Here is a 27,455-nt window from a genome sequence, read left to right on the forward strand (position 1 = left end):
GTTAATTTATTTTTTGCATTTAAATGTGTGTGAACTGCAAAATCATCTTGAGTTTTGACTACTTTCATACTCGCACATTGATATGTTAACTTAAAACTCTGGATTATATTTCATTTTATAATTAATCTTTCACTTTATTATGTATACATAGTAAATACGAGTATTTGAGGAAGGAAGATAGGATCTGGCTTCCATTTGTCATTCTACTCACTTCTTGGCGCTCTAGCTTTGTTTTTAAGAGCTTTATATGCGGCCTTATGGCGCTTATATCTGAAACCTTATCTCCATGGAGTTGTAATTAATAGTCGCAGAGAAAATCAGTTTGACGATGTCTACAAACAAAGACCATATATCGAAATAGAAAGCTTTCTCGGCTTCCACAGGTGCATGTCATTAGTGCCTGACAAATAAGTATCCTTCCACGACAAATTATCCATAAAAGGTATGGCGACACCAAGATGACATCCTTTTGCAATATAATAAAGTGATGAGCGAAACGATTAATTTTATTTTACGGTCGTTACAATGTGAGACTAAAAACGACAGTTGTAATCGATGATAAAACGTATCACGAAACCCCGAGTACACGTTTTATCGTCGATTACAACTCCATTTTAAGTCTCGCACAGCAAATGGCCTCGTTGTGGAAGAAAAGTCTTCTTTTCCGCTGCCCTCGTTTTATTATAATTGTTACGCAGCCTGGTGTCAACTTACCTTTTTATGGGCAGTTTCTGCGAAGAGGTTTAATTGTCAAGTCTTAAAGTAATTTCCGTTTACAATGTTTCTTCTATGGGCTTTATTAACTGTAATTTAGTGGAGAAGGTTTTTGAGTAAGGCGACTAACCTTCGCAGACATGTTTTTAATAGGTAATGACTAGGAATAAGTTGGTTTGATATCTGCGTGAATAAACTCCAGTGTACTCGAACATAAGAGCTCCTTTCAAGAAGGCTGCCCTCTTAATTTTCAGTTGGGATGTTATGTTTTGTGATCTTTAAGGTTTAAAATGCTCGAATATAACTGATGAGCTTAAATAATTTTCTTCGGCGGAAGAATAAATGTTCGAAGGTAAGGGGAAGAGAAAATGAATATCCTCTGATCATACTACAAACATCTTTCCAAATTCCCTTGTCATGACTCGTTTCAAATGTGGTTGAAGAAAGAAACGACAATCTAATCTTATCCAGTAGTTTATCGTTATAAATGACAAAAAGGTTTATTATAATCGAATACTGTGTTACCGATTACAAATTAATTACTGATTAACCTGCATCTTTCCATTAAGGGGGGAAAAAGAGACTATTGAAAGATTTCCTTTTTTCAATGTATGGAAAGTTGTTAAATATTTGTGCTACATCCATGCAGTCATTTTGGAGATCGATGCCATTTATTTACGTTGATTCAGCGTGATGCTAAATAGCAACAACGTATTCTTTTCTCGGCTAGTTTGTTTTGCGAATAGGAGGGAAATCCGAGTTTTTTTGTAAATGGGAGGAAAAGAAATCCTGCCTCCTCCTCCATATGAAACCAAACTAATTTATCTTCAGTTTAAACACTTAATGTCCCACTAGCTCTTAGATAGATCTTCAGATAGCACTACTTTCGTAGTGCTTTCTTGTCTCTCAGCCTGTATTATGATCTATCTATGATATTATATTTGTTAAAAAAGAAATACGTTTATTATATTACTTAATTTTCACTTTACCGTCTCGATTCAAGAATTATGTCCAATTTACATATTTAAGCTTATTTTAAGACGCCAGGCAGAATTGATATATTTGATAAGTAAACCGATAATTTTGACTCTCGTACTATTCACTGCACTGACATTAGGTTTACAACCTTTCATATGTTGTACTTCCATTAAAAATTATCTTATTTCATTGGTGATTTTATTTCACTTGCACTAACATATCAGTGATTGCTAGCATATAAGAGAAATATGGAGGTTTTATTTGTGTGATATTGATTAGTGAATTTGGTTAGTTGCTTACATAGACAAGTACTACAATAAAAGGGATATTATAACAGAATAAAAGCCAAAAGGCTATTATTATTGTACTACCAAGTGGTTACTTACACTTGGATTTGCCAATAGTTTTTCGGTATGAAACTCATAGATCTTAGTCCTAATTCTTAGAGTTTCGCTTACTGGCAGATAAACATCAAAGGATTTGTATCCCCTTTATTATTAAAAGGGATATTATTCTTACACTGAAATAAATTTGAATCCTAGTTCTTTAGTTCTAAGCCTTTTTTTTTTGCCATCCAGAATTCATTTTCCTAAGGGTCTCGGAAGTTTTCATCTGTTCTCTTCACTTGTCACCATGAGACTTCTATTACCAACTCTTTTCCCAACTTTGCCATATTGTAGTGATCGATTTACTTGTAACTAATTTTCGGGATCGCATTGTAGAGCGTGATGGGAATCCGTGAGTGAGTTAATACCAACAGACTTTTCGAAACGAGCTGTATTGTAAAGTTAAATGTACTATTTCTTGCTTAGTTGCTGTATAATCGAATTTGATCTCGAGTACCTTTTTTAATGATACATGCTTTTCTTTTTTCATTCCTGAAGTAGTAGCTTTTTTTTTTCTTTTTTTTTTTAAAGAGTATGATTTTTCTCTTCAATTCCTTCTTAATTGGTATAAAACACGTTCCGAGCATGGTCCGTGATCAATGATGCTTACACAATCCGAAGTCATTATTTCTCTTTTATTTTCAACGTTTCTGTTCCATTAATTGGAACTATCTTCTTAATAACACAGATTTCTTCTGAGTGCTTGCGATGATTATTTAAAATCGGAGGTCTAGAGTACTAGAACTACATTTAGCCTTTTTTCAAATTAATGTCTGCTTAAAGTAGTCTAGAAGTGTTCGGGTAATTTAGTGTTTATAACTATTCTACGTAGTCTGCACCTTTCGATGGCCATTGGTTTTCAAGTTATTAAATTTTCATTTCAAAAAATCATTCCGTATTTGGTTATAGCTTTAAAATCCACGTCATGTAGCTAACGTGTCCTTTAAAGAATTGAAATTCACTTTCTTATTATCTTACCGTCCAGTGCAAATTTAAGACTGTTTAGTTTATGCAAACACATTATCCAGAGTAAGATAAAAACTTGGTCAATCATCCTAGAGAAGAAAAGAGTAACAGTATTTCTAACGATGTAAAAGTATTACGGAAAATTTGGTTACATGAAAATTCATCGAAAGGCAATTCATCGAAAAAACAATTCACCGAAAATTTTAAATTTTCGATTATGTTATGATAAAGGTGATCCATTTAGAACAAAAACTGAACCATGCAGACTGCTTCTTGTCTTTTAATTCCTCTTAATTAGTAGACTGCTTCTTGTCTACTAATTCCGCTAAGTCAGAGAGTTTTTGTAATACATAATTTGGACAGTTATTTCTTTGTCGCCCCGAATATAGCTGAACTGAAAACTGGAACGGTTCGACATTTTCTTGTAAAAGTTTCAAATAGCGAATCTGAGTAAAATTCATCCATTAATAATTGCTGTATTGAAGTCGCATATTACTACTAGCAACAATAATAATAATGGAGCCTGCGTAGTTCAGTCGTTAGAAAGACCTGAGTAGTTTGGAATCCCATTTAGGACGCGCATAATTTTTATCAGTCCTGTTCAGCTAAAGGTAAGTTAGCAGGCATAATACGGAGATGGCTGGGCTTTTCCTCCCGGAAACAGGCAAATCAGTCCCATGAACAGACATGAAACAGTTATCGGACAAGAAAGACTATAAGAAACCATATAAACCATATTGTTCTGTCATTTTTCCCTATTAAAGTAGCATTGCTATCTCACTCTGCACGATTCAGTTTTTGTTCTAAATGGATCAATTTTCTCATAACATTTTCGGAAATTTAAAATTTTCTATGAATTATGTTTTCGATGAATTGCATTTTTAACGAATTGTCGTTCGATGAATTGTTCATTTGATGAATTACCTTTTCGATGAAATCTCCGGATACCGAAAACTTGTTTTGTATGTAGGATTTATAACTTAAACTGTTTGGCCTATTCTCTATCATATAATTCTCTTTGATTTTAAACAAGTCAGTTTTGTTTTTATTGTTCAAATTGACTATTCTGAAGTAAAGTGATTAATTTTAACTGGCTTAGCTTCGAGGAAAATAGTTGTAATAAACAGGTCATAGTTTGTCTCTCAGCCCGTTATTACTAGTGTCTGACCATCACCATTTTGCATATAATGCAACGCAGCCGTTATCTACGATGTACACTAGTTATCGATTGTACTTACATAGTTGAACAAATAAAGGACATTTCTGGATTGTTAATTAGTTACTACGATGCTGCTTAGGCCCCGAAGGTGTACCTCGAAAAACGACAGTGCTGTTTACACTGCTCTGGTGATATCATACCGGTGCTCCTATTGTTATAAAACTGCTCATTACACTGATGTCGCGTTGTTAAATGTTCACTAGAGCCACAAATTATCCTTTAGCTTTGATGCTTTACTGCATTAACCAAATCTGCTGAAAAGCCTCTGTGAAATATTCTACCTCATTTAGCAGTTTTATGAGTATTTTAGTGTAATAGATGCGCTTAGTGAATTGCATTTAGGACTTGTAAAACAGGAAGATATGCAGTAATCATTAATGCAACTACAATTGTAAGGTTTGTCACAAATTTATTCTAGAATTCACCCAAGTGTCGTACCATTCACGGGAAATCGAAAATTAAAATGTTTTCGCTAATATCAACATTTACAAATGCACGATAACGGAATCTCGCATCGTTAATGTTTTCAAAGTGGTAATTACTTTTTTTTTTACACAATGACTAATGAGAAACATACTGGAACAGAAAATGAATTGAGAGAAGAGCATTTTGTTGCAATTATAAGATATGATTTCATTTACTTGATACTAGTAATTTCGTTTAGAAGTGTCTTTTTCTAATACGAATAGCTTGTAGCAGTTGTTTTTTTTTCCCTGAAACAGACGTTGCAGTTGTGCAATAAAATCTTGTTTCCTAGGCTTTCCCTCTTTCTTGATTGGAGAAATCCGAGAAGCATCTCTTTAAGACAACATAGATAAAACAAAGTTCCGAACAAACTAAACAGTACTTGTATTTATCAAATTTGCTGTCAGAAATCTGTTTTCATTTTGTATTGCAAGCTTTCGCTTGTCGTTATTCATCTAAAAAAGAAAGAATTGTTTAAACTCTGTCTTCTAAAACAACATAGGTGACTGAATTTAAGTTTATAGCTTAATTCGGAAGCACGAGTTTCAGTATACAACAAATTGTGTTCCTGACAGACCGTTACATTGGATTTCCATTACTCTCCTGGTAAAACTGCTTGCATCCTACCACAATAACTTAAGCTTTCCTTGAACAGCTTCACTTCCTTCCTCGCTCTCTATTTAAGCTTCTTCATTCCAGAAAATTGTTCAGGTCATTCTTTGCAATAAATCCTACATAGTTTGAAAAAATAAAATCGAAAAATTCATAGTTTGAAGAAATAAAAATTCTTACAAAACTTTTATGTACTATTTTTGTTGTTGTTAATGTAATACCTTTCAAAGAACCATATGAACAGTAGTAATACGTTATTTTTTCTTAATACTGTATTTCACGCACATTCACAGCATCATCAGCGCTTTGTTAAAATAATTAGCATGGATAAAAGTTTTCTTTAATGCTAACCGATGTAAAACACTTGCGTGGTCGTATTTCTATTTGCAGAAAGCTAAACATACCGCGTATGTGTCGTTTTATAATTGATGTTTATGTAGATTTATTATAGCATGTTTCCAGAATGTGATTTAACACACTAAGCACATGTTAATTCTAATTATATAAGATTGATTTGGACAGTATAAATCGCTACTCACAATTTAAATGGTATCGTTTCAGAACAAAATTACAAAATAGTAACTTTCTTTATAAACTTCAGTCACTAGTGATGTATCCCACGTAAAATAGATATATTAAAATTTTGTTTCAGTCGAATTAAATAAATAAATAAAAAAAACTTATCAAAAGACAGAATATTTTCCCACTAACTCGAGAAATTTAATACGCAACCATTCTTATGACATAAAACTTCAGCTTCTTCAGTATAAAATGCACTACTCTTAAGGAAAAGCATTTTATCTATCATTATAGGTGATAAAGGGGTAGCTAAGTTTCTTTCCTTTCAATCATTTTCGGTTTTAAGTATTTTATGTTAGCTTTCTTTTAACAGATATGGAAATTGCTCGAGGATCAAAATTCTATGTCTAAATATGGTTTAAATTGTTCAAACAAACTTCTTCAGTGTTCTTCCAGTCAGAGCTGTTCTGTTTTGGTCGTTTCGACAAACAAAGCAACGTGATTGACACATCAAGAAGCTAGTAAAATTAATTTTCTTTAATATAAACATTAGCCTTTATTTTAAAACTGTTACTTCATTTTTGAAAATGGTGTTAATAAAGTCGTTTAAAATAATCCGATAAGCGGCACCAGATTTGCGTCAAGATGTCGAAGCATGAACGGGATAATAAGTTTCAAAACTTGTTTGTCTAGAATATCTGTATGCTGTTGACGTTCTGGTCTAAAATGTAACGTGATGTTTATCTGGCAGAATAATTTGAACATATGCTGTTTCTGATGAACGTGAAGTGAGCAACAACTCTTTCAATAAAACAAAAATATCAGTTAGAAATTCTGTGACACTTCCTCCCCCCCCCCCGCCACTTAATCGCCACATACCCTAGTCCATTGACTTATCGCAATACTGTTTCAATAATAACTAAGAGTTGGATATGTAAATCTGAAACAGAAAACCAATACACGTGAAAATGAGAGTTTACATGTGATTAATACAATCATCGGTTTTTATTAGATTAAAGTAACTTCGTTTCTTCACATGTGTAGGTTCTCTTTTTGGGTTTAGTGTCTAACTCTCGGTTGGCATTCTGATTTTTCTTCAGTATTCAGCGAAGTTATACGCTTAGCTAGCAGATGTTTTATTGCAGTATCAGAATTTTGTCGGATTCGGTGTTCCAGATTAAAAAGAAATTGCTCAATTCAGAAACAGGAGTCATCGTTCTGTATATATAGAACGACGATATATATATAACAGATTTCAGATTTTAATTCCTTTCTCCAGTCTTCACACCTTTCAAAGCGGCGACCGCTTTAGCTGCTGATAAAGTAAGTGCTTGTGCACAGCTAACCATTCGATGAATTCCTCTGGAATGTAATCCTCCAGTGAGCTGTACAACTATTGACTATGGTTCCACTGTCGTACACAACCTCTTTAGACCTGTGAAGATAAGAATATCTAGCTTAGTGTGCACTGCTCTCTATTTTGATCAGTCCTTTTAAGGAATGTAGCAAATTTATACTGGAAACGAGATTCTGGGACTATTATATCTGTGGTCAGGGTTCATTGTTAATGTTGCTCACTTGGTTTAGGAATTATTAGAAAGACGGTGTGACTGGTTATTCCACTCTGTGACCACCTTGAACATTCCATGATAGTTCGATCGTAGAATGTGGTAATCAGTTTACTCCTTTCTCTGCCGTCTCTATGAACAACGAGAGCGTTAATGACATAAATATGCTGATGGTTGGATAAAAGTGGATAATTCTTGGTATTTCAGGGAAGCATCGAATGAATTTCGGCAGTAGCATACGGAGTATGTTAAAAATGGTCGAAATCTTTTTTCCATAGGAAAAAGATTATATTATTGACTCTTGTACTTTTTTTTTTTTCGTCAAGGAGAATTTAAAATCAGTGTTAATGCTTCAAGACTGAAAGGAATGTTGCCGCTTGCAGCAAGAAATAAAAAAATGAACACTTAGCCTTTAGATATAAGGAAAGCTACAGAATCTGACGTGCGGCATTACTGTCAGCTACGGGATTTCAGAAGTAGCTAACAGATGGCGATTTCCTACAATGATGCTCCGCGCAAGAACTGTTAAGTTTTATAATAAAGCATTTCGTTGAGTCCAACACATTATAGCCTTCTTAATGGATTCTTTCAGTCGCAGCTTGAACTTCATGAAAGAGACAGATTACATGTGTCTCTCTTTGCAGGTTTCGGATAAATATCACTTCCTGTTTCGAGTGCGCGTTTTTTTTTTTTTTTTGTATCTATTTCTGTTTTATATCAAGTATCTATTTTTTACATTCATCCGTTACTTCTTCAGACCCATGGGAAATATTGCACGAATTCAAGATTCCATAACTACTTCTTCCATTATTGGCTATTGTTCGCCACCCAGAATTACTGTTGAAATCGTTCGCTTTATTGCCCGCAACGAATTATTATAGTTCGACTATCATCTATTATTACTCTGCTTATATCATCTGGAAACGGCACGAAACCTTTCTGTTCACTCTACAGGCGTCCAGGTAATGATCAAGCATGAGAATCGACTTTTATTGGAAAACCATGGTAAGAGTGGGGAGGGGAGGAAGAAATGCCTTTGTGCTGCCAGACCTCACTTCTTTTGAGACTGCCGCTAGTGTCCATACACAGAAGATTCCTACATCACAAAGCTAATAAGGTGTTGGGAAGCGTTTGTGGCCAATGAGGTAGAGATACCATCTCCTAATGATCCGACAAGTCATTTTTTGTCTCAGATCAGATGGGTGACCTTTCGTGTACTGTTCTCCAACTGGTGCAGTCTATTGTAAGTTATTTTCGCTTATTACAGTCCCTAATGGTTCAATAACTTCGGGCGCTTCCGGAATAATCTTAGAGTTCTAGAACCATTCTTAGCAATCTCATCCTTGTTTACTTCGCTACTAAAATACAGAATTCGCTGTGACGCTAATCGTAGTGAATTATGTTCTGGGTTTTTTCTTCTTCCCTTTCTTTCTTGATTTATCTAATTAAAATGGAAAACTGTTACTTTAAAATAAAATACCAACTAGACCCATAAACTCTCAGGAAAAAATTTTAATCCGGCTATAATAATAATGAAAGCTTCATTAGCGATAAAAAAAATGTAAGAGGGTGAATTCTTCAAGTTATCGTTATTTCTTATGCTCTTTTTTTTTAATGCAGTACTATGGCAGCTTTGTCACTTAAAAGGATAAAGCTGCTGTTGTTATTGCAGCGAGATAACAGATGAATCTCAAAGAATACTTTACTGGAAAACTGAAAATGCGATAGCTTCACAGCTTAGGCATTCCAGTGGGGGTGGGGAAATATTCAAGCATGTGGATGCGTTCCATATGCAAATGCAAACCAATTACAGTGCAAAGCATACGTCTCTTTCCAGTTGGTAACGAATCAAAGATGTTCGTCTCGCTTTCCGGAATTAAAATGTTTGCAGCTATGTTTTCACCTTGTTATTAAGGGGAACATGTCTGTGTGTTTTTAGTCTTTTCCACGACTACTCCGTTTATCTAGCTCATCTTTATCATATCCCGAAAATATATTTATCTTTCCTCTTATTCAAAATAAAAACCAAACCATTTTATCGAGAATAATCTGTAGACTTCCTTCCTCCTCCAATTTCAAGACTGTTGTTAAAGTCACTGCTCTTCTTCGTAAACCGAAGAGCTATAGCAACTTTCCGGCCAACAGTAACTCGATAACATGCATTTTTAAATTTCATCTGAATAAACTTAAAATTCACTTTCTTTTCCCATTTCCCTGTAGTAGGATTATATATTTATTACTGCATCTGTGTGTCTTTCTAAGTAGGCTTTGCCATATTTCTCTCTGAGTACATACAAGATAATATACAGTATATTCTCTATTGTTAGTATCTTTAAGGTAACAAATTTTATTAATACACTTTATACGTCGAAGTATAAAGTGTATTAATAAAATAATGAAAAAGAACTCACATCAGTGATTTTAAGAATAATGTAATTAAGTCTGTTGATTTCTGGAATAAACTATCACATTTTTAGTCCGTATAAATATATTTTGTCTGTGCGTGTATGTAAATTGTATAAATGTATTTAGAACTATATGAAATATTTATAATATTTTATATTAATTTAATGTTTTAATTGTGTACTTTGAATTCAGATAAAAAAACAAAAAAATTTTTGGTTGGATGGGTGGATGCGTATGAGAGTGAGAAGGATTGACATTCTGAAAGATATGCAAAACATATTGATCGAACAAGCGGCTAGCTTCTCTGCTCTCCAAACCTACACCAACAGGCTGTGGATTTGAATCCCACTATGTGGCATTCGAATCCACAACCTATAGGTGTACGTGAATGAACAGAATGCTAATCATTCTCTCTCTCTCTCTCTCCCTTCCCCGCACGCACGTTTTAGTTTTATCTGAAGATCCGAATTCAAAATACACAAGTAACAAACAATAAGTTCATTCAGAATATATCTATTATAGATATTCTGTATAGTTAAAATACATCTATTTAGGTTTCGACGGAGCCCTTTAGTTGGAGATAACTTGGCTCGAATCCCGTATAGGATGCAAAGATCCTTTATCGGGGGTTTTCAGTTGAAGATGAACTGTCTCATACGGAGCTAACATGAGGTATCCGTGTAAAACCACCACCACTCTACTTACTGAATTGCCTTAAATGGTTTGTAAAAGGTGCATTTAGTCCTTAGGGTATAGTTCCTGGATTATTTAATTCTTAGACCATTTACTATATAAGCTGAAGATCAGCTTATAGTAAATGGTCTAAGGATTAAATAATCCAGAAACTATAAAAAAAAAAAAGAGGCAGAAATGATTTGGTGAACAACATAATACACACAAAGTTTAGTATAGGTTTGATAGATGTAAGAACATATATCTTGCCCAGACTTCTTTTGTGAACAACAAATCCAAGTTTACCAAAAGACTAAGAAATCAACGGCCGCCATTCCTGTACAAGTAAATTATTTTTTACCCTCTTTTACAGAATGTTCGAAAGTACTACATTTTAGTAAAAAAATTCACAAGTTCGCTTACACATGTTCTTTGGTGGTTTATTCCAGGTGCTGCACAGGAGCTTCGGCACTTCACTCCAAATCTGATTGTATAGTCAGCATTGTTTTATCTACTAGCAGGGTAGACAAAATCTCTTGTCTTTTGTGCTTAGGAACAATGCACCAAATTCTGCAAAGAATTTGGTACATTGTTCTTCTGTTAAACTAATATGCACAATACTGTATACACATTTCAGTGATATGAAGATTGGATGAATGATTTAATGGGGAATTTAAATTCTATTCGAAATGCTCGATTTCGATATCCTCTTCTCACACACACACACACTGATGCATCTATCTAAAGTTTGGTGCATTGTATTTATTTGTATATGGTCGTGAATTTTGGTAACGATCATATTTGCTATTGTGTGTCAGATTATTTATTCCAGAAGTGGCCAATAAAGTAGGAGAAGAAAACGGATTGTAGGTGTATGGCATTTTCCATTCACTACTCAACTTACTATTGAACTTCCCTTTTATGGATTTGAATGAAATAATGCCGATATTTAAGAACAGTAAATGCTTTCATATACTACACACTAAATGAAACTTTTTTTCCGCCGAATTTATCTGTAGTGGTCACTATAAATGGTCATAATTCATGATGGGAATTTTTTTTTTTTTTTTGAACTTTTGCCCGATTGCATATTAATATTACCGTATTTACTTGAATATAACTCGCACCCCTGATTTTACTTTACGAAAAAAAGAAATTAAAAAGTTTCGCATATACCTCCCGCAATGAATCTTTTGACTTCATGGAGGCACCTTATATATAATAATACCTCGCACGCGAAAAAAAAAGTTTAAACACGTCTACGTCGGGGCGATAGTAACTCGCTTCCTGCAGTAAAAAACATGCCCTTCCCAATAGCCACTATACTGCAGAAACAAGTAGTTTTATTGTGTTACTGAATAAGGTACGGAGACATTTGCAGTCTATGTAATATATTTATGATCAAATAGTGCAATTAGAGACAACTGGGATTAAAACGGCACTAACTAATGAATCGCATGTCCGTTCCCACAGAAACTATGCTGTATAGACTCGAGCAAAACTATATGTTGCACTGGCAAACACAGTATCTAACTAACAACTATTGTCCGATTTTTCAATTATATGAAATAAGTGTTTGTTTGATTGCATTTGAAATTTTCGATGTCATTAAAATAGATCACAAAGGCTAACTTCAAATAAAATTCTATAGGATTCAAAGACGCGGAAGCGGCATACAAACAAGCAGCAATAAAATTCAACCGAAGAGTTGAAACTTTTGAGTTGAGCGCGACGCAGAAGCAGAACAAACGCTAATGAGAAGTTCCGTCGGAATGATAAACGGGTAAAACGTGTTAATACGAAGAAATGTATTGGTGAATGTTGTTATGGCAGTTTTAGATATGTAATTCAATTGAAGAGAATTAGCATTTCAACTCTAAAGTCGGCTTTCGCGATCTTTTGTTAACACCGCACCCATCATATGCACGTCTTCATAGCTACTCTGTCTCTACTGGCCTATCATTCCTGTACGTTTGACGCTCTGCTTTCATTTCTCATTAGTCATTCGTGAAGGATTGTTCATTACGTATCTCAAATCTTGTAAATTACTGACTATGTTTGCTTGAAATAATGGAAGAGAAGATGGCACTATTTAGGTAGATGACTTTGACGATGCACACAAGGAAACCGCTGTCGAGGCCGGAAGTAGCGATGGCGAATAGGAGATTCTCGTGAATACAGTATTATATGCATTATATTGGTACATTTGTAATTCCACACTGTTTTTGTTTATTTTGGGAATTTAGCAGAGATATTTGATCCATTATCTTGTTTAAGGCGACATCATTTTCTTTGATTTTTACTGATAACAGTTTATTTCCATGTATATCGCAACTTTGTGTTGATTCTGTTCACCTATATATAATGAGTATAGTACTTGGTTATGTTTTACTTAGAATTGTTCATCAACTGGACTAAAATAACAAAAACTATAATATAAAACAGTACATAGGTTTCTATTGTAATCAATCATCAAATATGCAAAAAAGCTAAATCGAAGATTGCACAATCATTACTTAACTGATATAAGTTTTCGTTGACCAGGTAGTTTTTTCCCCAAAACAGATTTATGAGGTATTCTGTTTGCTACATCGCTTGGTGGGAGTCCAATAATCAGTGAATAGCTGTTCTTCAGATTATTGCTTTACTCTTCCCTCTTATTAAATTAAAACAGTAAAAACAATAACAACATCCTGTAGGTATCTCTTAGAGAAATTGGTTTACGATTTTTAAAAGAAAATTGTATTTATTGATTATACGTGTAACTACTAATTATAAGTTCTGTACTTTGTTCTTATTAGCCTTGTAGGATCTTGGGCAATTTGGCTAGCAACAACGAAACTTACCAAGACACCTGGAATGGGAACACGTCTTTAATAAATATTATATACACCTCTCAGTTTCTAGTGCATATCAAAACATGGCGTGATGGCTGTGGAAATAATCTACCTATTCCTAGGTCGACATTCAGCAACACTTAGCTGTACGATTCACTAGTTGCAGCCTGCCGTTCGGGTGGAAGAAGCCGTAATAGATGAGCATGAACATCATTCCAGCTGTAAAACTGGCGAACACGCCCACTAAAGCGGGAAGATGGTACCAGAGAGTCGGATCGCTCTTGAGGAACCACAGTACAATGAGGGCCGAGTTCTCTGTGAATATGATGACGTAATAAGCAATATACTTATAACGTGTTGGTTCGTCCTTGACGTTCAAGAAGCAGAAGAGATAGATAGCTCCTATGACCATGTTAAACAAGTACTCCTCACACTGGCGAGGTTCGCCAGTTTCTGTGTCACAGAATCGAGTTTGCTGATGCATCACCCAGACGCTCATCACTCCCCAGTGGCCAATACACAGAGGAAAGAGCCAGTAGTTATATTCAGAAGCAAACAGTGCTAGGGTGCAAGCCCGGGCTCCTATGGTACAGAACCGCCACAGAAACTGAAGTGCTGTTCCCGTCCGTGTCATGTTTTTCTTATCTGGAACGGACCTCCTGAGTGCTCGATGATAAGAAGCAAGGGACCAGGCCAGTTCAAACAGAGAAGTGCCTACGGACGCCAGTTGCATCAAAACTGCAAAAGAAAAAAAACATTGTAAATCAAAAGGAAATATTCTCAAACATGCACATACAGACACACGTGAAAGGGTATTCCAGAGGATTCTGCCAAACTACAAGGATTGATTTATTGAGTGATTTTAAGCAACAATTCCAGCGCTAGTAGCTGCATGGTTAAGGGTTAATTCGGTCTAGTTCTCGCAAGCGTTCCCATCTATTGTATACATTGTTCCGTCGGGTGTTATTAGGTTAACTCATGTTTAACTCTGTTCGTTTTTTACTGAAAAGATGCCTGCCAGTTTTTGTAACAGTAAGTGAGATTACTGCTGAGAAATACCAAAAGGTATTGTTCCTAATCGACAAGTTTTTATTTATGTACACTGACGTTGCAAAAAATCGATCATATGATGTATCTATACTTGACATTAATCATTAAATTCGGATTAGTATGTTTCGAGCGTTCCTCTGCAACCAGTATTCGGAGAATATCTTCACGCCTCCTGAAATGACTGTTTGGCAGAAGCTAGTTAAAGAATGTTTATATTCATACCATGTGCAAGAAGTACAGCACCTTGAAGAAGCTGATCATCAGTCGCGAATGATCTTTGTTTGATGCCCACAAATCTTATGTCCACATTATTCACTGATGAAGTATTTATTCAAGATGATAAAAAATAATACACGTAATGATCTTTATGTGCTTGTGAATATCCTCATGCCGCAGTCGAAATGAATTTTCAAGGCTGATCTTCGGCAAATATATGGTATGAACTTGTTAGGAAGAACCAATTAATCGGAATATATGTATACCTTGTGTACATTTTACATTTCTTTTGCATTTCGTAAAATCTTTTGGAGCATGATAATTTTCATATCATGAAAGAGCTCCACCGTATGTTTGCGGATAGGTCTCGATTATCTTAACTGTTGAATTAACTGACATTCTCCTTATCCTTGGCCAGCTAAATCTTTGCAATTAGCAGTAGGAATGCAGTGTAGCGGAAAGTTTTGATCGCTGCAGACCACATTCGAAATGACCACCCAATGATAGATAGATTAACGCAAGCACTATTACAACGCCGGAAAATGTGTTTCTAAATAGGTGGAAAGACATTTTGATGTTCATTTATTAAAATAATTGATTTTCCAAATCACGAGTAAGTGCTAAGAAAATATTAAAACATTTTAAAATAAAAATTTAACAAAGTATTATAGTGATATAAATTATCTGATATAAACTGTTTGCTTAAAATCACAGAGAATCGGCCTCTGAAGTTTGGCGAATTCATTCCTCTTGCCTGGAACACCCTGTATATATAATATAGTAATTTAGAATGTATAGAGGATGAATAATATTATTCCTTAACTGAATAAAATTGTTATTTTTATCTAAAAAGGTAATCTTAAATGATATAACACATTCGCAGTTTTTCATTGAAGTCTGCGAATCATAAAAGGCATTCATAAATGTATATCAAAGCATTTATAAGAAGTGCATCACACGTAGTGACAGGTCTTGGGTCATTTCATCCATACGAGGCCCAGAATGCTGCTTGTTGTCTGATGAGGTGTGTGTGTGTCAAGGTGCTAAAAAAGATTCTTCTTATCTTCAGAAGCAATAAAATGTGCTTAAATGAATAAAGGTTACATTGATTTTTTACGATCCTAATCATAAAACTCCACAGGATGTATAAAATTGCATTTTCAAAATGCGTTCACAGATAAAGTCAAAAAGCTGGAGAATATGGTAACGAAAAATTCAGTTTTTATCAGTAATTCATATACTCCTTATGATTTTCATTTATAAGAACAAGAAGCAGCATCTGTTAAAAAAAAAAAGTGTGTGTGGAAAGTTTTTTTACCTTGGGTGTAATATACGTTAAAGATACCAAGAAATTTTATATACTTGGTTTTAATCCTTTTCCCAGTAAGCAAAACAAAGTTTTGCGCCTGAAATATATTCACGTCTGAACTAATTGTATATAGAGACTAATGACTTCATATCACTTGCCTTAGTATGTATCCCATAATGCATTTTATATATATATATATATATATGCGTGTGTGTTTGTGTATATATGGGAAAGTATGTATATTTGTCAAAAGTTTACTAAAAATACCGCCATATTTTATCACGTGAACCATTTTGTGTCGCATGGATAATTATTTAATGTCCCTCCCAGCAGTGGGGATAGAAATGAATAATATTTTTATTCGTGATGAAAATAATCTGAATCTAATAATCAAGAAGGCAGAAGTCAGTATATATGAAATTAAGATTTATTCTTCTTACTTTTCGACTGCGTAATTTTACCTTGTCACTTTAGGTTATCTACGAAGTGACACATTTCTCTCCAAAACATTCCCCCTATACACACGCACTATCATTAGTTTCTAGACGATAGTGTTTCAAGCACGAAGCTGAGCATAATCGATTAATATGAACATTAATGATTACTGCCATAGCTACTGAGGTGGTATTGATACACCCCCTCTGTCCCCCTTCCCTCTCCATTTCGAGTGCAGATAACAGTATGCAGACAGTAGCATCGTTGTAGGCGGTATGGAAAACACGAACATTTCCATTTCGTAAGTAATCATTATTACTTTGTACTCAGTTTCTCGAAAGTTTCCATGTCGTTACGCTTGTGTTATGCCCGAAGCTCGCGGCTAATTAGTAACATTGCATTTGTCAGTTTGTGGAGACTGTAAGGTAATGTGTAAATTATACTTATACCTGGAAAAATTCTCTCCCTCCTTCCAAAGTAAAGATGCACCAGTCAGGTACACCTTTAGCAATTCTTGGATGCAAACTGACAGATTGTATGTGTCTAGCATCCCTAAAAATAATCATTATATAAATTAATGAACACAATGCGAACATCATAAAAGGACGTTAATATCGATCACAAAAATGTGAATGGAGTTGGAAATAGTTTTGGACGTTAATCCCAACTCTAGTGCTCTTTTCGTATAAAAAAATAATAATAATGGTGCACTTGAAGGCGCATAAAAGGTACCAATTATTATTTTTGAGTGACGTTTTCTTTAGCGTATGGGTAAAGTGGATTCATTTAAGGCATCTTCGTGTGCCGTTCACTATGTCCCTTGTACAATGAAGCTTCGAAACCGTATTTATGCATGCAGGAGTAATATAATGGCGATAACTCACTTAGTGGCCGCAAATGGTATGATTAATCACTCTAAATGGAAAATAACGAGGTTTATATCGGAGCGATTTGATTGCATCGATTAATGTGACGTTAGATTCCTTTAGTCGGTTATTACAGTTGATCGAAGTTCAGGCGGCCATTATTTGATCACTTCGCTGCTGGTAAGCCTGGATGTTAAATTATTTCTCTATTTACAATACACTACTTTATCGATCGCAAACGTGACCACCTACAGAAATGCATCTGAAAAGACTCTAATGGGTCTTTCTTATGTGGTTTTAATCTAAAACAGATTTCTATTTTTGTCGATTGTTGAATAATAACTACGGTCATTTTCCAAGCAGCAGGCTGCAGCTTACTGAAATGAAAATAAACAATATTCTACTATACTCTTAAATTACTTTAATTTTAGAAACTTTTTTTTTTTACTTACTACTTATTACTACTCTGAGAAGCCTTGCGATGCTTACACGTCGTTAAGTGAAAGCATTACAAGGTGTCCCGATCGCATTGCATTCGCAACACTGAAAGATTCGTTGAAATGTAATCTCCGTTCTATGGAACTAAGTCCACATACGCACATCAGCAGTTAATGTTCAAAAGTAACGCGTTCAACGTATCAGATTGCAAAGGCGACATCATTAGCAAGACGATTATTTGAAAAGAGAAATGTGTAACTTACACTTTAATTAAAAGGAAGCAGTGAAAAAAATTCTTTCACTCCTTCCTGTATAAAATGAGAATGGACCCCTTGTAAGTAGTGAATTGGCACTGCGCAGTAAACCAATACAGCCTCGATGCTGAGTTGCCATCCATGTTTAGAACTACATTTTGATTATGTATTTTCTTTTTCTTTAAGAGATAGTAATATCCAATGCAGATAATTACACAATATCAAGACATCTAAGATTTTTATCTTTTTTTTAAAGATATAAAACATCTTCACAAAAATCTGTTTAATTCACCGATCGGTTTAACCTTTTAAATTTTACAATCATGTGCTGCATGCAGTGTGATTGTCAGCGTGCAAGGTTACTGGAGCCAGAATGGATGTTATAAAATCTGTCCTTAGTAATAGGCCACTCTTTTCTTGTTCTTTCTCGTTCTGTGGAATCAACCAGACTGTATTATCGTTTTTGGATGGAACTGAAAATTTTTCAAGATTTTTTAATTAAGATATTTTTAGCCTTCCTTCCATTGACTGCTTCTCGGTCATTATTTCTTTAAGGAAGTTCCTATATATAAGGTCCGAGAAATTCCTCGTGAATTCTTGGTCTCCGATTTCTAATCTGCCCCGCTTACCACCACAATTATATTTCTGATTCAACAGTTCTTCAGGCGAATGTCATAGGACTTTTTTACCTCGAAACCTCTCTAGAAACCGACCTTCTTAGAGACATAGTTTATATACTCTTCCATTATAGCTATCTCTAGACCAAATTAAATCAGCTAAATTTTACAAATAATCGTTAGTTTTGGATATATACAGTTTACTTTTCTATGTCCAAGATTATCCGCTTAAGAGATTGCTGTGTATTTTGGTTCAATGCCTCATTTGTAATATACACTGAAGTACACTGAAGCTCTTTATCGATGACATATCTTTAACACCTAACATTATATTATAGTTTTGCCCTAAACATTCGATTAACTGAGGCACGTGCGATTTGGGAAGGGAATAATTTTACTCTGATGTGTTTGAAAAAAATGCACATCGTTTCAGTGGTCATATCTTTAAATTCTGAAAGAAAAAAGCTTCAAATGTATCAACCAATGTTTTACAAAAAACACGACAAAACAGCTGAGTAAAAAAAAAAGGAAATATTTTCTTTCCATATCTTCAATAAGAGTAATTCAGTGAAATTGATCCGAAAAGCAGAATCCTACAGATCATTTGCTAAAATGTATCTTTATAATTCTACAAGTCGTACAGCAAACTCATACGAGTCATACGTTTTTTTTTAATGGATCTCAAACTTGAAATACTTTAATTCCAGAGCAGTTTATATGGTAACTAGCTCTGGAAAACTTGTCAACGACAATGATTGCTCTGAAGTGGAAGGGATATGAGAGGATTGTAGAGCAATCAAAAAGCTGCTCATCAACCTACAATCTACTCAACGCCAGCGGAAGCATTAGAAAAGACAATGCCTAACAGTTACATGCTTCAAGTAATCCACTCTTCACTGAGTCAGCAGAAGGAAACAGTTTTATCGCTGTGTAAACATTGTCCTTCACAAATTAACTTTATAATGAACAAAAAAAAAAAATCGTGCAACGATACCCTTCCTTGTTAGGTACTTACTATTTTTTTTTTTTTTACTGCAGATGTCATTTATATGTTCCTATGTATCATATAAATACGCATATTGTAAGACCTTGTCTGGATATCCTCCTTTCCTCTTGTCTTTGTTATTCTAATTACCGCACTCGAAACGCAGTAACAACAACTTTGTAAAGAGCTAAGTTCGAATGCTGTCAAGGACACTAGAAATGTTATGACTTTTTACATCTATCAGTGAGTTAGCTTGTCTCATAGGGAGATAAATCAGCTGCAGAATACATAGAATTAACTGACAAATTCTCCTGAGTTGCCTTGTACAATTCACACCAGGTAGCTTTGTTTATCTTTGTAAAAATAACGGTGATTCCCATCTGCGCATATTTATCAGTCCCTCCCCTATTTTTCTACATCATTTTGGTAGTCTTTGGAAAATTCGGTTTTGATAAGTTCATGATAAATATTATTGTGACTCCATCTCCAATTTCGAACGAGAGAGAAACCCTAGATCAAAACTAAAGAAAATAGACGGATTTTTCTAGATTTAAGTTTTCTTCACTTGAACAAGTTTTAGCTTGGCAAGCTTTAGTGTTAATCAGAATTATTCCTCTTGAGTTATATAAATCAGTCTTTGTTGGTTACACATTACTTAGATTTTTAATAATTATGTTAACTGCACATTATAACAAACAAGGCCAAAACAAAGAGCTGACTTTCATTTTAATAACTTTTTATTGAGGTATACGATTTTACAATTCAGTTGTCTAATTCGGAGAAAAGTTTATTTTTATTGACTAGAATAATTAATCGAAACCTTTAGGATATACCAGTAAGGATCTGAAAACTGATTATGTAATACACAAATATTGTTATAGCTTCTTCAACAAATATTTTCGTATTAAAAAAAAGAAACAAAACTTTTCTCCAAATTACACAGAACTTAATTTTATAATTTACCTCTCAATAAAAGCATTAAAATAAAGTAGACCTCTGCGATGGCTCTGCATATTGAGTAAAAGAAAAACAAAGTTATTACAAACCAATTAGCTCCGGAATGTGTTGCCGGTTGGTGAGGATATAAATTTGAAGGACTAGTTGAGGGGCTGACTCCATGAAACTCTTTAGCAGCGACAGTAAAGCGGTATCTCTGTCCTCGTGAATCATCAATAGATAGTAGTCCACATCATCAGGTTGTTCAATCCTAACAGGCGCCCTTTGCCAGTCTCCTCGATCTCCTCGCTCTTTCTGGCGCCTCCGTTTACGGCTTCGCAGTCCATACAACAGGAGGTCAATATACCTGTAATTAAAAGAAACCATGCGTGTTCATATGAGCTTTGCGCCATCCTTTTCTAATGGTTGTATCCTGAATAAAAGTTCTCTTTACGACTTAGCTGTAATGGGTTTTTGGAAGAAGAAAAGAAGCTATTGCATGGGGAATTGTTTATCTGATTTTCGTCTCGAAGTTCATGAGTATATGCACGCTCCGATGTGTGCCGTTTTCATTCTTAAACAAGCAGTGACAATTGTTAACAAAAGAGAAGTAGTCGTAAATGCATTTACCTTTCGCAGCTCACCCTAGTGTCTTTTCACAAGTAGTACGTAATAAACTTAGCTAGAAGGCTATAATAAACTCCATAAACGTCAAAGGAAAGCTCTGGGGACAGTTTACTAAGGCAAACAGCTGCTGGGTTTGTACATGAAAAGCGGAAATGTGTCTTAAAGATGAGTAGAAGCAGCCAGAGAGAACAACGCCCTGTAATCTGTTATGAGCCACCGAGCCTGACACTGTTTATGTATTCGGCATCAGTTGCCAGCGAATGCTTCCACTTAATGTACACGTTTGCAATGAACTAAAGCGAAACAAGGGGATTGTCGCTTTTCTCTCTGCTGTTCTATCCGGCTACTCGCTGTTGTGTGTGATTAATAAGTGTCCGGAGTTTAAATGCAACCGTCCCCCCATTTGGTGTCTTTCTCTCACTAGCGAATGTATGATGCGAAAAGTTCGAATTTATTTGTACAATACACGAGTTATACATTTGTCACTTTACGTCCTGTAGTAGAGTGAACATTAACAAAAAAAAAACACTCATCCATAACACTTAAAAAATCCTGTCTTGAATTTATGCTTAAGTTCTGTACATCGCTTCCATGAAACGTGCTTTGTTTCATCTGTGTTTTTGACAAAGTGAAACTATACTCTTCTATCGCAACACCCATTGGTTCTGTTCTGCATGAAATGTAGCAGAAACTCCTGCGAATGGTTCCTCTATAACGCCTTCCCTAACTGTTGAGTAGATAACTGCACATTAGGGCTTTCATGAACTTTCATAAATCTTATGAGCGACTATTGCCAGACGTGATCTGTTAACGCTTTATTCTGTCTGAATTGCACGCAAACCTATGTTTGCATTCTCCTGTTTTCATAGTAGCTACTACGAGCTATTCATTGTTGCGGGAATATAATGCAGCTGTCGTTACTCACCTGTTGGACTGAATGGGCGCCTCAGTTTATGGAAGGCGTGGTTCATGCTTCGTTAAGCTATTGTAATTACAGTAATGGGCCATCTTGTGGTGATTCATTTCTGTATGTTCCATCTGAGCCATACAATGCGAAATGTGTCTCAACGTTAACCTCTGCTGAATGGATAATATATAAAACCAATGTATATTATGATGCAGCGATTCTGACTTGTACTATAGCAAGCCTTACCTGATTCTTCAGTTTAAAACTTTTTTTTTTCTTCTAAAATTCATATTTCTCCACTTTTTTTATTGGAGACGTTTGCGATTTCATTGGAATTCCAACTCTTTTTTTTTTTGTAATTTAGTGATGTGTTTTAATATAAAAATGTCTATTAGCGTTTTTCTTTTTTCAGTCCGTGTTCGAATGCAGGGATGCGATCGATATTTTACACATTTTTTCCCTTTTTTTTTTCGAGTTAGCAAACGATACTTCCCCACCTTTAAGAATGTTCATGTAACACAGTATTTCAATGGAATGAGAAGTGGCAAAAATGAAAGCTATAAACATAAAAAAAAAAAAAAAAAAGCGAGAAAAAAATGAACCCCCCCCATACCTAGGATTAGCCGTATAGGAATCGAATTACGTAACGAAATTTAGTTAGTCGTTTCATTCAGACAAGTGTGATGGAAGAAAGAAATGCAAGAATGGTGTACTCATTTGGACATTACGTCCTCAACAGCAGTTGCTAAATTTTAATTACTCTAGAAAAAGTTCTACGCATTTAAAACATTGCTGCCCCTGATTGAATTTACCCTTTCAAATAAAACACATCACAACTTTTTTTTTCTTCGCTTACAAATTGCGTACCGATCCTCACCACTATCCATCCTTTCCATCAAGATTAACTGTTAAATCAGAATTCTTCAGATTTTATTCTGAAGGATGATTGCTGCTGGGCAAAGCGATAGAAATTCTATATCTGATCATCGTAGTAATTCTGAAGCATACAAAAGTACTTACAAATTTTAGCTTTGACATTACTGCAGCAATTTCTATTTCTCAAAAATTTAGAAAAAATATAATTGGTGATTGTTTTATTTTACTTTATTTTTTATTTTATTTTATTTTATTTTTTTGCAGTAGGTAGGATTTGATCATCGTATGAAAATGGGAACACAAGGTTTTGACTCAAGCACTACTCTCTTGATTGGTCGATTGAATATGTATTATCGAATCAAACACACTCATTTCTTTTAAATTTCAATCAGAATGTTGTCGTTGTTTTGTTTTTTTTTTCCATTTTAGAGAAGCATACTCGAAAAGAACTCTTCGCTGCACGTGCATCTGATGCACCTGTCTTGAGTTCGAAATATTTTTATCTTTCTTGTATTAGGAAAAATTTAAACAGGAAATAAACTTTTATCTAAAATACTTCTAAATTATTGCTAAATGGTAAAGAAATGAATCTTTTTTCGGCAATTTTTATTTTTCTCTCTCACCAATTCTTTTATCCATTTTTTATAAACAGTTCCTATTGAAAATAATAAACGACTTTGAACCAAAAAAAAAAAAAGGCGAGAAAGGTCAGCAACATAAATAACGAACCCAAAGAGTTCTCAGAAGAGTGTTGGAAACTTTGTTATCTTTTAGTGACGGGGTGCTACTCCTTTTGTGGATAGGAGATTAATGTTCTTGGAAGTTTGAAAAGTGGATGAATAATGAAGTATATTTTGAATGTAATGTTGCTTTTTTTATTATTATTATTTCCCCTCTTTACATGCAAAATGCCATTCCACCAGAATCCTATTTTTATGGAAGAATAAGACGAATATGCTTCGGTGTTTACTAAATCTAATACTTTTCTAAATGCTGGGATTTGATTCGAATTTTCACGCTGTGAACAGCTGCTATTTATCTCTAGCAAATAGATGTGTCTACGCAATGATTAGTAGCTTCTCTAAAGAATTTTCCTTTCAAGTACTGCATTGACTAGGAAAGTCTTCAGCCGCAGTAAACTATCAGAAATGCATTTCTTGATAAAACTATCTCCTCCCCCTCCCTTGCTTCCAAACAACCGAAAATGTTTTTTCATGTACACGACGAAGCACGCGTAGATAGTATGAAGGATTCTACAGTAATCTAGCATGGCCTCTTCCTTTCAGAACATAACCTCTTTGAGTAATTTAGCAATAGCAGCGACCTCGATATAGCCATGATTAATTAATGCCTTCACGCTCTCTAAAGCTCTTAAATTTATTGCTCGAAACCTCGTATACGAGACTTGCCTTTTGGACTTGTCAGATGTGTCTTTTAAGACAAACAATTAATATCTTTACGTTATTAGTAAAATATCACAAGCGTTTTTGTTCGTTAAGGAGGTGGCGATTGTACTTAAATCACTGCTACCTAGTTTATATGCCGCTTGATATGTGTAAAGTGACAGATAATACATTGTTTACTTTGAAAATAAATAGTACTCCATTAGGAGAGAGAGCGTATAGAAAGATCATCAGTAAGTTTTAAAATATCAATGTACAGTAGTATATAAATGCTAAATATGCGGGAGTAGGTAGATTAACATGATAGTTAATTTTTCTTTATAGAAATTCTTGTCTTAGCTTGAGGGATGGTGTGTATCCTTTTTCTTTTATCCCAATGCTTGTAGCACATTAGTATCGTGGTAACAGATACCAAACATAGTACTCGGCACTTGCAGGAGAGTTCACACCGACCTAAGAAAATCACCGGCCACCAAACATCCGTGCGATTTACACCCACAGCCTTAAGTTGGAAAATATATACGCTATTCAATTTTATCCGGACTAGCAGCTGTTATATAAACATAATTAAGAAACTAATTAAACTCATTAAAGGCTTTCTTTTATTAATAGTCAAGGATTTAGGCAAATTTCTTGGGACTTACTCAGATGCTAGTACGGTATTCTAAAGTAATTTCGGGTTTATGCAGCTTGCTAATTTTTGATAAGAAAACATCCGAAGAGGGAGAAAATTTAGAAGCGGAGAAAACTGTCGTTGCGATAGGTTCACTTAAAAATGGCTTTGAGGTTTAATGTTATTCGAAGTATAAAAATGATATTGTCTAAGGATTAGTAGGTTGATGTAAGCGTTAGTTATGGAAATAAATAATTTCTTCTAATTAATTTATTTTTTAAAAGAGCAGCATTCTTTTCTTTCACTCAAATCCACTCTTCATACTATTTTCGATTTACTAGAGCTTCCACACTTGAAAATAAATAAGTGTTCTGCACATTTTCTTGGTCTGTGATGGTGTATAAAATAAAATATCTCTAAAAAAGAGGAGGAAATCTTCAGGTCAACATGTTATGCATACGCACATTTTACAGAAAAATACTTTTTCACGTTTCCTTTTCATACTCTCGCTTAGTGAGTTCAAAATGATCGCTGTCATTACCAGCAACTAATGATAGCACTCAGCCTTTCAGTCATCTATACCGAGCGCATACTTTGGCTCTTTCAACATACCCCCCCCCCCCCTTAACAAAACCCATCTTTGTCATCAAACTGTTGCCAACGTCCAAAACCCTTAGAGATACGATGCTGTTGAAAAATGTTCCTTTCCCAGAAGGGGAGGGATCATAAAGCCCTCGAGCAGTCTTGACTAGCCGAGACAAAATTGATGTAGCCTATGAAAAATTACTTTCATAATCTGTTCAAGTGGCAAACACTTATCAATCACTGGGGTGAGTGGGGGACGGCAAGTGTCCAACTTTTCCCATCGCATCATAAGAGTAGAGATGGAAACGAAGATGTTGATATTTTCATAATATACTGATTTTATTAGCCATATTTACGGAAACTTATTTTAAAGGGACTCTTCTTTATATACCGAAGAAAGATATTTTTCTCTCCTTCTGGTGTTTTCATCATAAAGCAGTTCCGCTGGCATCACTTCTATTATTATCAAAATAAAACTAGGGCATGTACTGTGTTAGTGTTAGCTGTGATGGCAGCGGGGAAAAACATACAACAGAAAAAACTGTGCTTGACAAGGACGTTTCCAAGGTAATGCCTGACGTCAGCAGTTTCACGCACATGTGGCAACAGCGCTCAAAGCGAAGCAGGTGAGAGAACGCTCTAATGTTCATCCCTGTTTTAAGATATTTGTTTGCGTTTATTTTTTTTACCTTTCTAAAGTCTTTTGCAAGATTTCGCTAATATTAAATAGAACGAGTAATCACTACACTCTTAAATTATCCGTTTATTTTCGTTAAGCTAGTAACAGAAATTCGGAGCTTAATTATCTAATTTAAACAATCAATCATTGCGAAGTGGTTTGCATTAATAAACTGCTTTCAATCCGCTGTACGGTTAATCATACTTGTCAAATCGACACTTTTTCCCCCGTGTTACTGGAGAAATATAAAGCGAATTGGCTGCATTGAAGCTTATCACCAATCCAGAATAACGGGATAAAAACACAAAGTGCCAAATAAAAGTTTAACATGCTTCATTCTCTCTATCTGTTCTTATTTTTATTCGGTAATTTATTAATTGCTTTATTCGTATTTTCACCCTTCTCTATGTTATCGAAGTGTGCTTGTAATCCCGGTCTTCGAATAAAAGAATTGCTTGATTTAAATTACAAATCAAATGATTTTTCAGCTTATGTTTCCAAGGCTCAAGGAAGGGTCTTTTGTGTGAATTTCCTCGTTGCATTACCAATTGAGAAACCACTCACTCGATGAACACATTCCTCAAGGTTTGGTTGCATTCCAAATGAATACATTAGCACATTGATAGGTATAAATTACTAAAAAGAAGAAAAAAACAACTACAAGTTTATTAAACCTCTGTTCCCCATTAACAACCGGAGTTTTTATTTCTTTTACTGTATCCATTTCTCTAATTAGGGTGTTGCTACGTTCGGAGGGTAATTAATTGCGTCCGTTCACAAATCGTTAGTAACATTCCCCGTTTATACAGTAGCTGTATAGAGCGAAGTTAGAGGCTAACCTCTGTCTGCTACTGACATACCAATTCTCTGTAACTTTAGCCTGCCCCCGCGATTAATTTTCTCACTGCGTTGCTCATATATATGCGCGGGTGAGGACTTGAGTTTCGTAATGTGCGCACACCTTTGACGGAAGTTTGCAGTTTCTATGACACCTACGGCAATTTTAGAGAGTGCTGCTTGTTAGGAACTGTGGGTAGTCGTGCAGGAAAGTGAGAAACGCCGAAACCAGTACGATACCACTTAGATAAAAGCAGAATAGAAAAGATAACTGTTGTAGTAGACGAACGCCGTAGGCCAAAACAGCAGATTGAGTGGACAAAAGAAAGAAGTAATCAAAGTCCGCGAACAGCGATCGTTGTGTGGATCTCCAGAGGACAAGAGAATGATGTGAACAAAGGGCCTTGGGGTTAGGATGATGGCAGTAAGGCATGAATGACCTCCAAAAATCACCAATTGATGGACCTTCCAGGGCTCTCT

The 27,455-nt window shown here is 35.0% G+C and overlaps 2 protein-coding genes across 11 annotated transcripts in view; one reads left to right on the forward strand and one right to left on the reverse strand.

The window, feature by feature from the left end:
• Nin (blastoderm-specific gene 25D) overlaps window positions 1-27,455 on the forward strand; it is a 511,736-nt gene that overhangs the window by 333,508 nt on the left and 150,773 nt on the right. The window lies entirely within an intron of this gene.
• LOC150097700 (XK-related protein 4-like) overlaps window positions 13,148-27,455 on the reverse strand; it is a 90,593-nt gene continuing 76,285 nt past the window's right edge. For all 4 annotated transcript variants that reach the window (XM_090406756.1, XM_090406758.1, XM_090406755.1 and 1 more), the window contains 2 exons: window positions 20,559-20,815; window positions 13,148-14,080 (listed from right to left, as the gene is read on the reverse strand). In XM_090406756.1, coding sequence (XP_090262882.1) covers window positions 13,473-14,080; window positions 20,559-20,815 — 865 coding nt within the window. In that variant the 3' untranslated portion in view covers window positions 13,148-13,472. The remainder of the gene's footprint in view (window positions 14,081-20,558; window positions 20,816-27,455) is intronic.

This window comes from Typopeltis vanoorti, chromosome 17 (assembly GCF_054136105.1).
Source record: "Typopeltis vanoorti isolate ZY-2024b chromosome 17, IOZ_Tvanoo_1.0, whole genome shotgun sequence".
Lineage (NCBI taxonomy): Eukaryota > Metazoa > Arthropoda > Arachnida > Uropygi > Thelyphonidae > Typopeltis > Typopeltis vanoorti.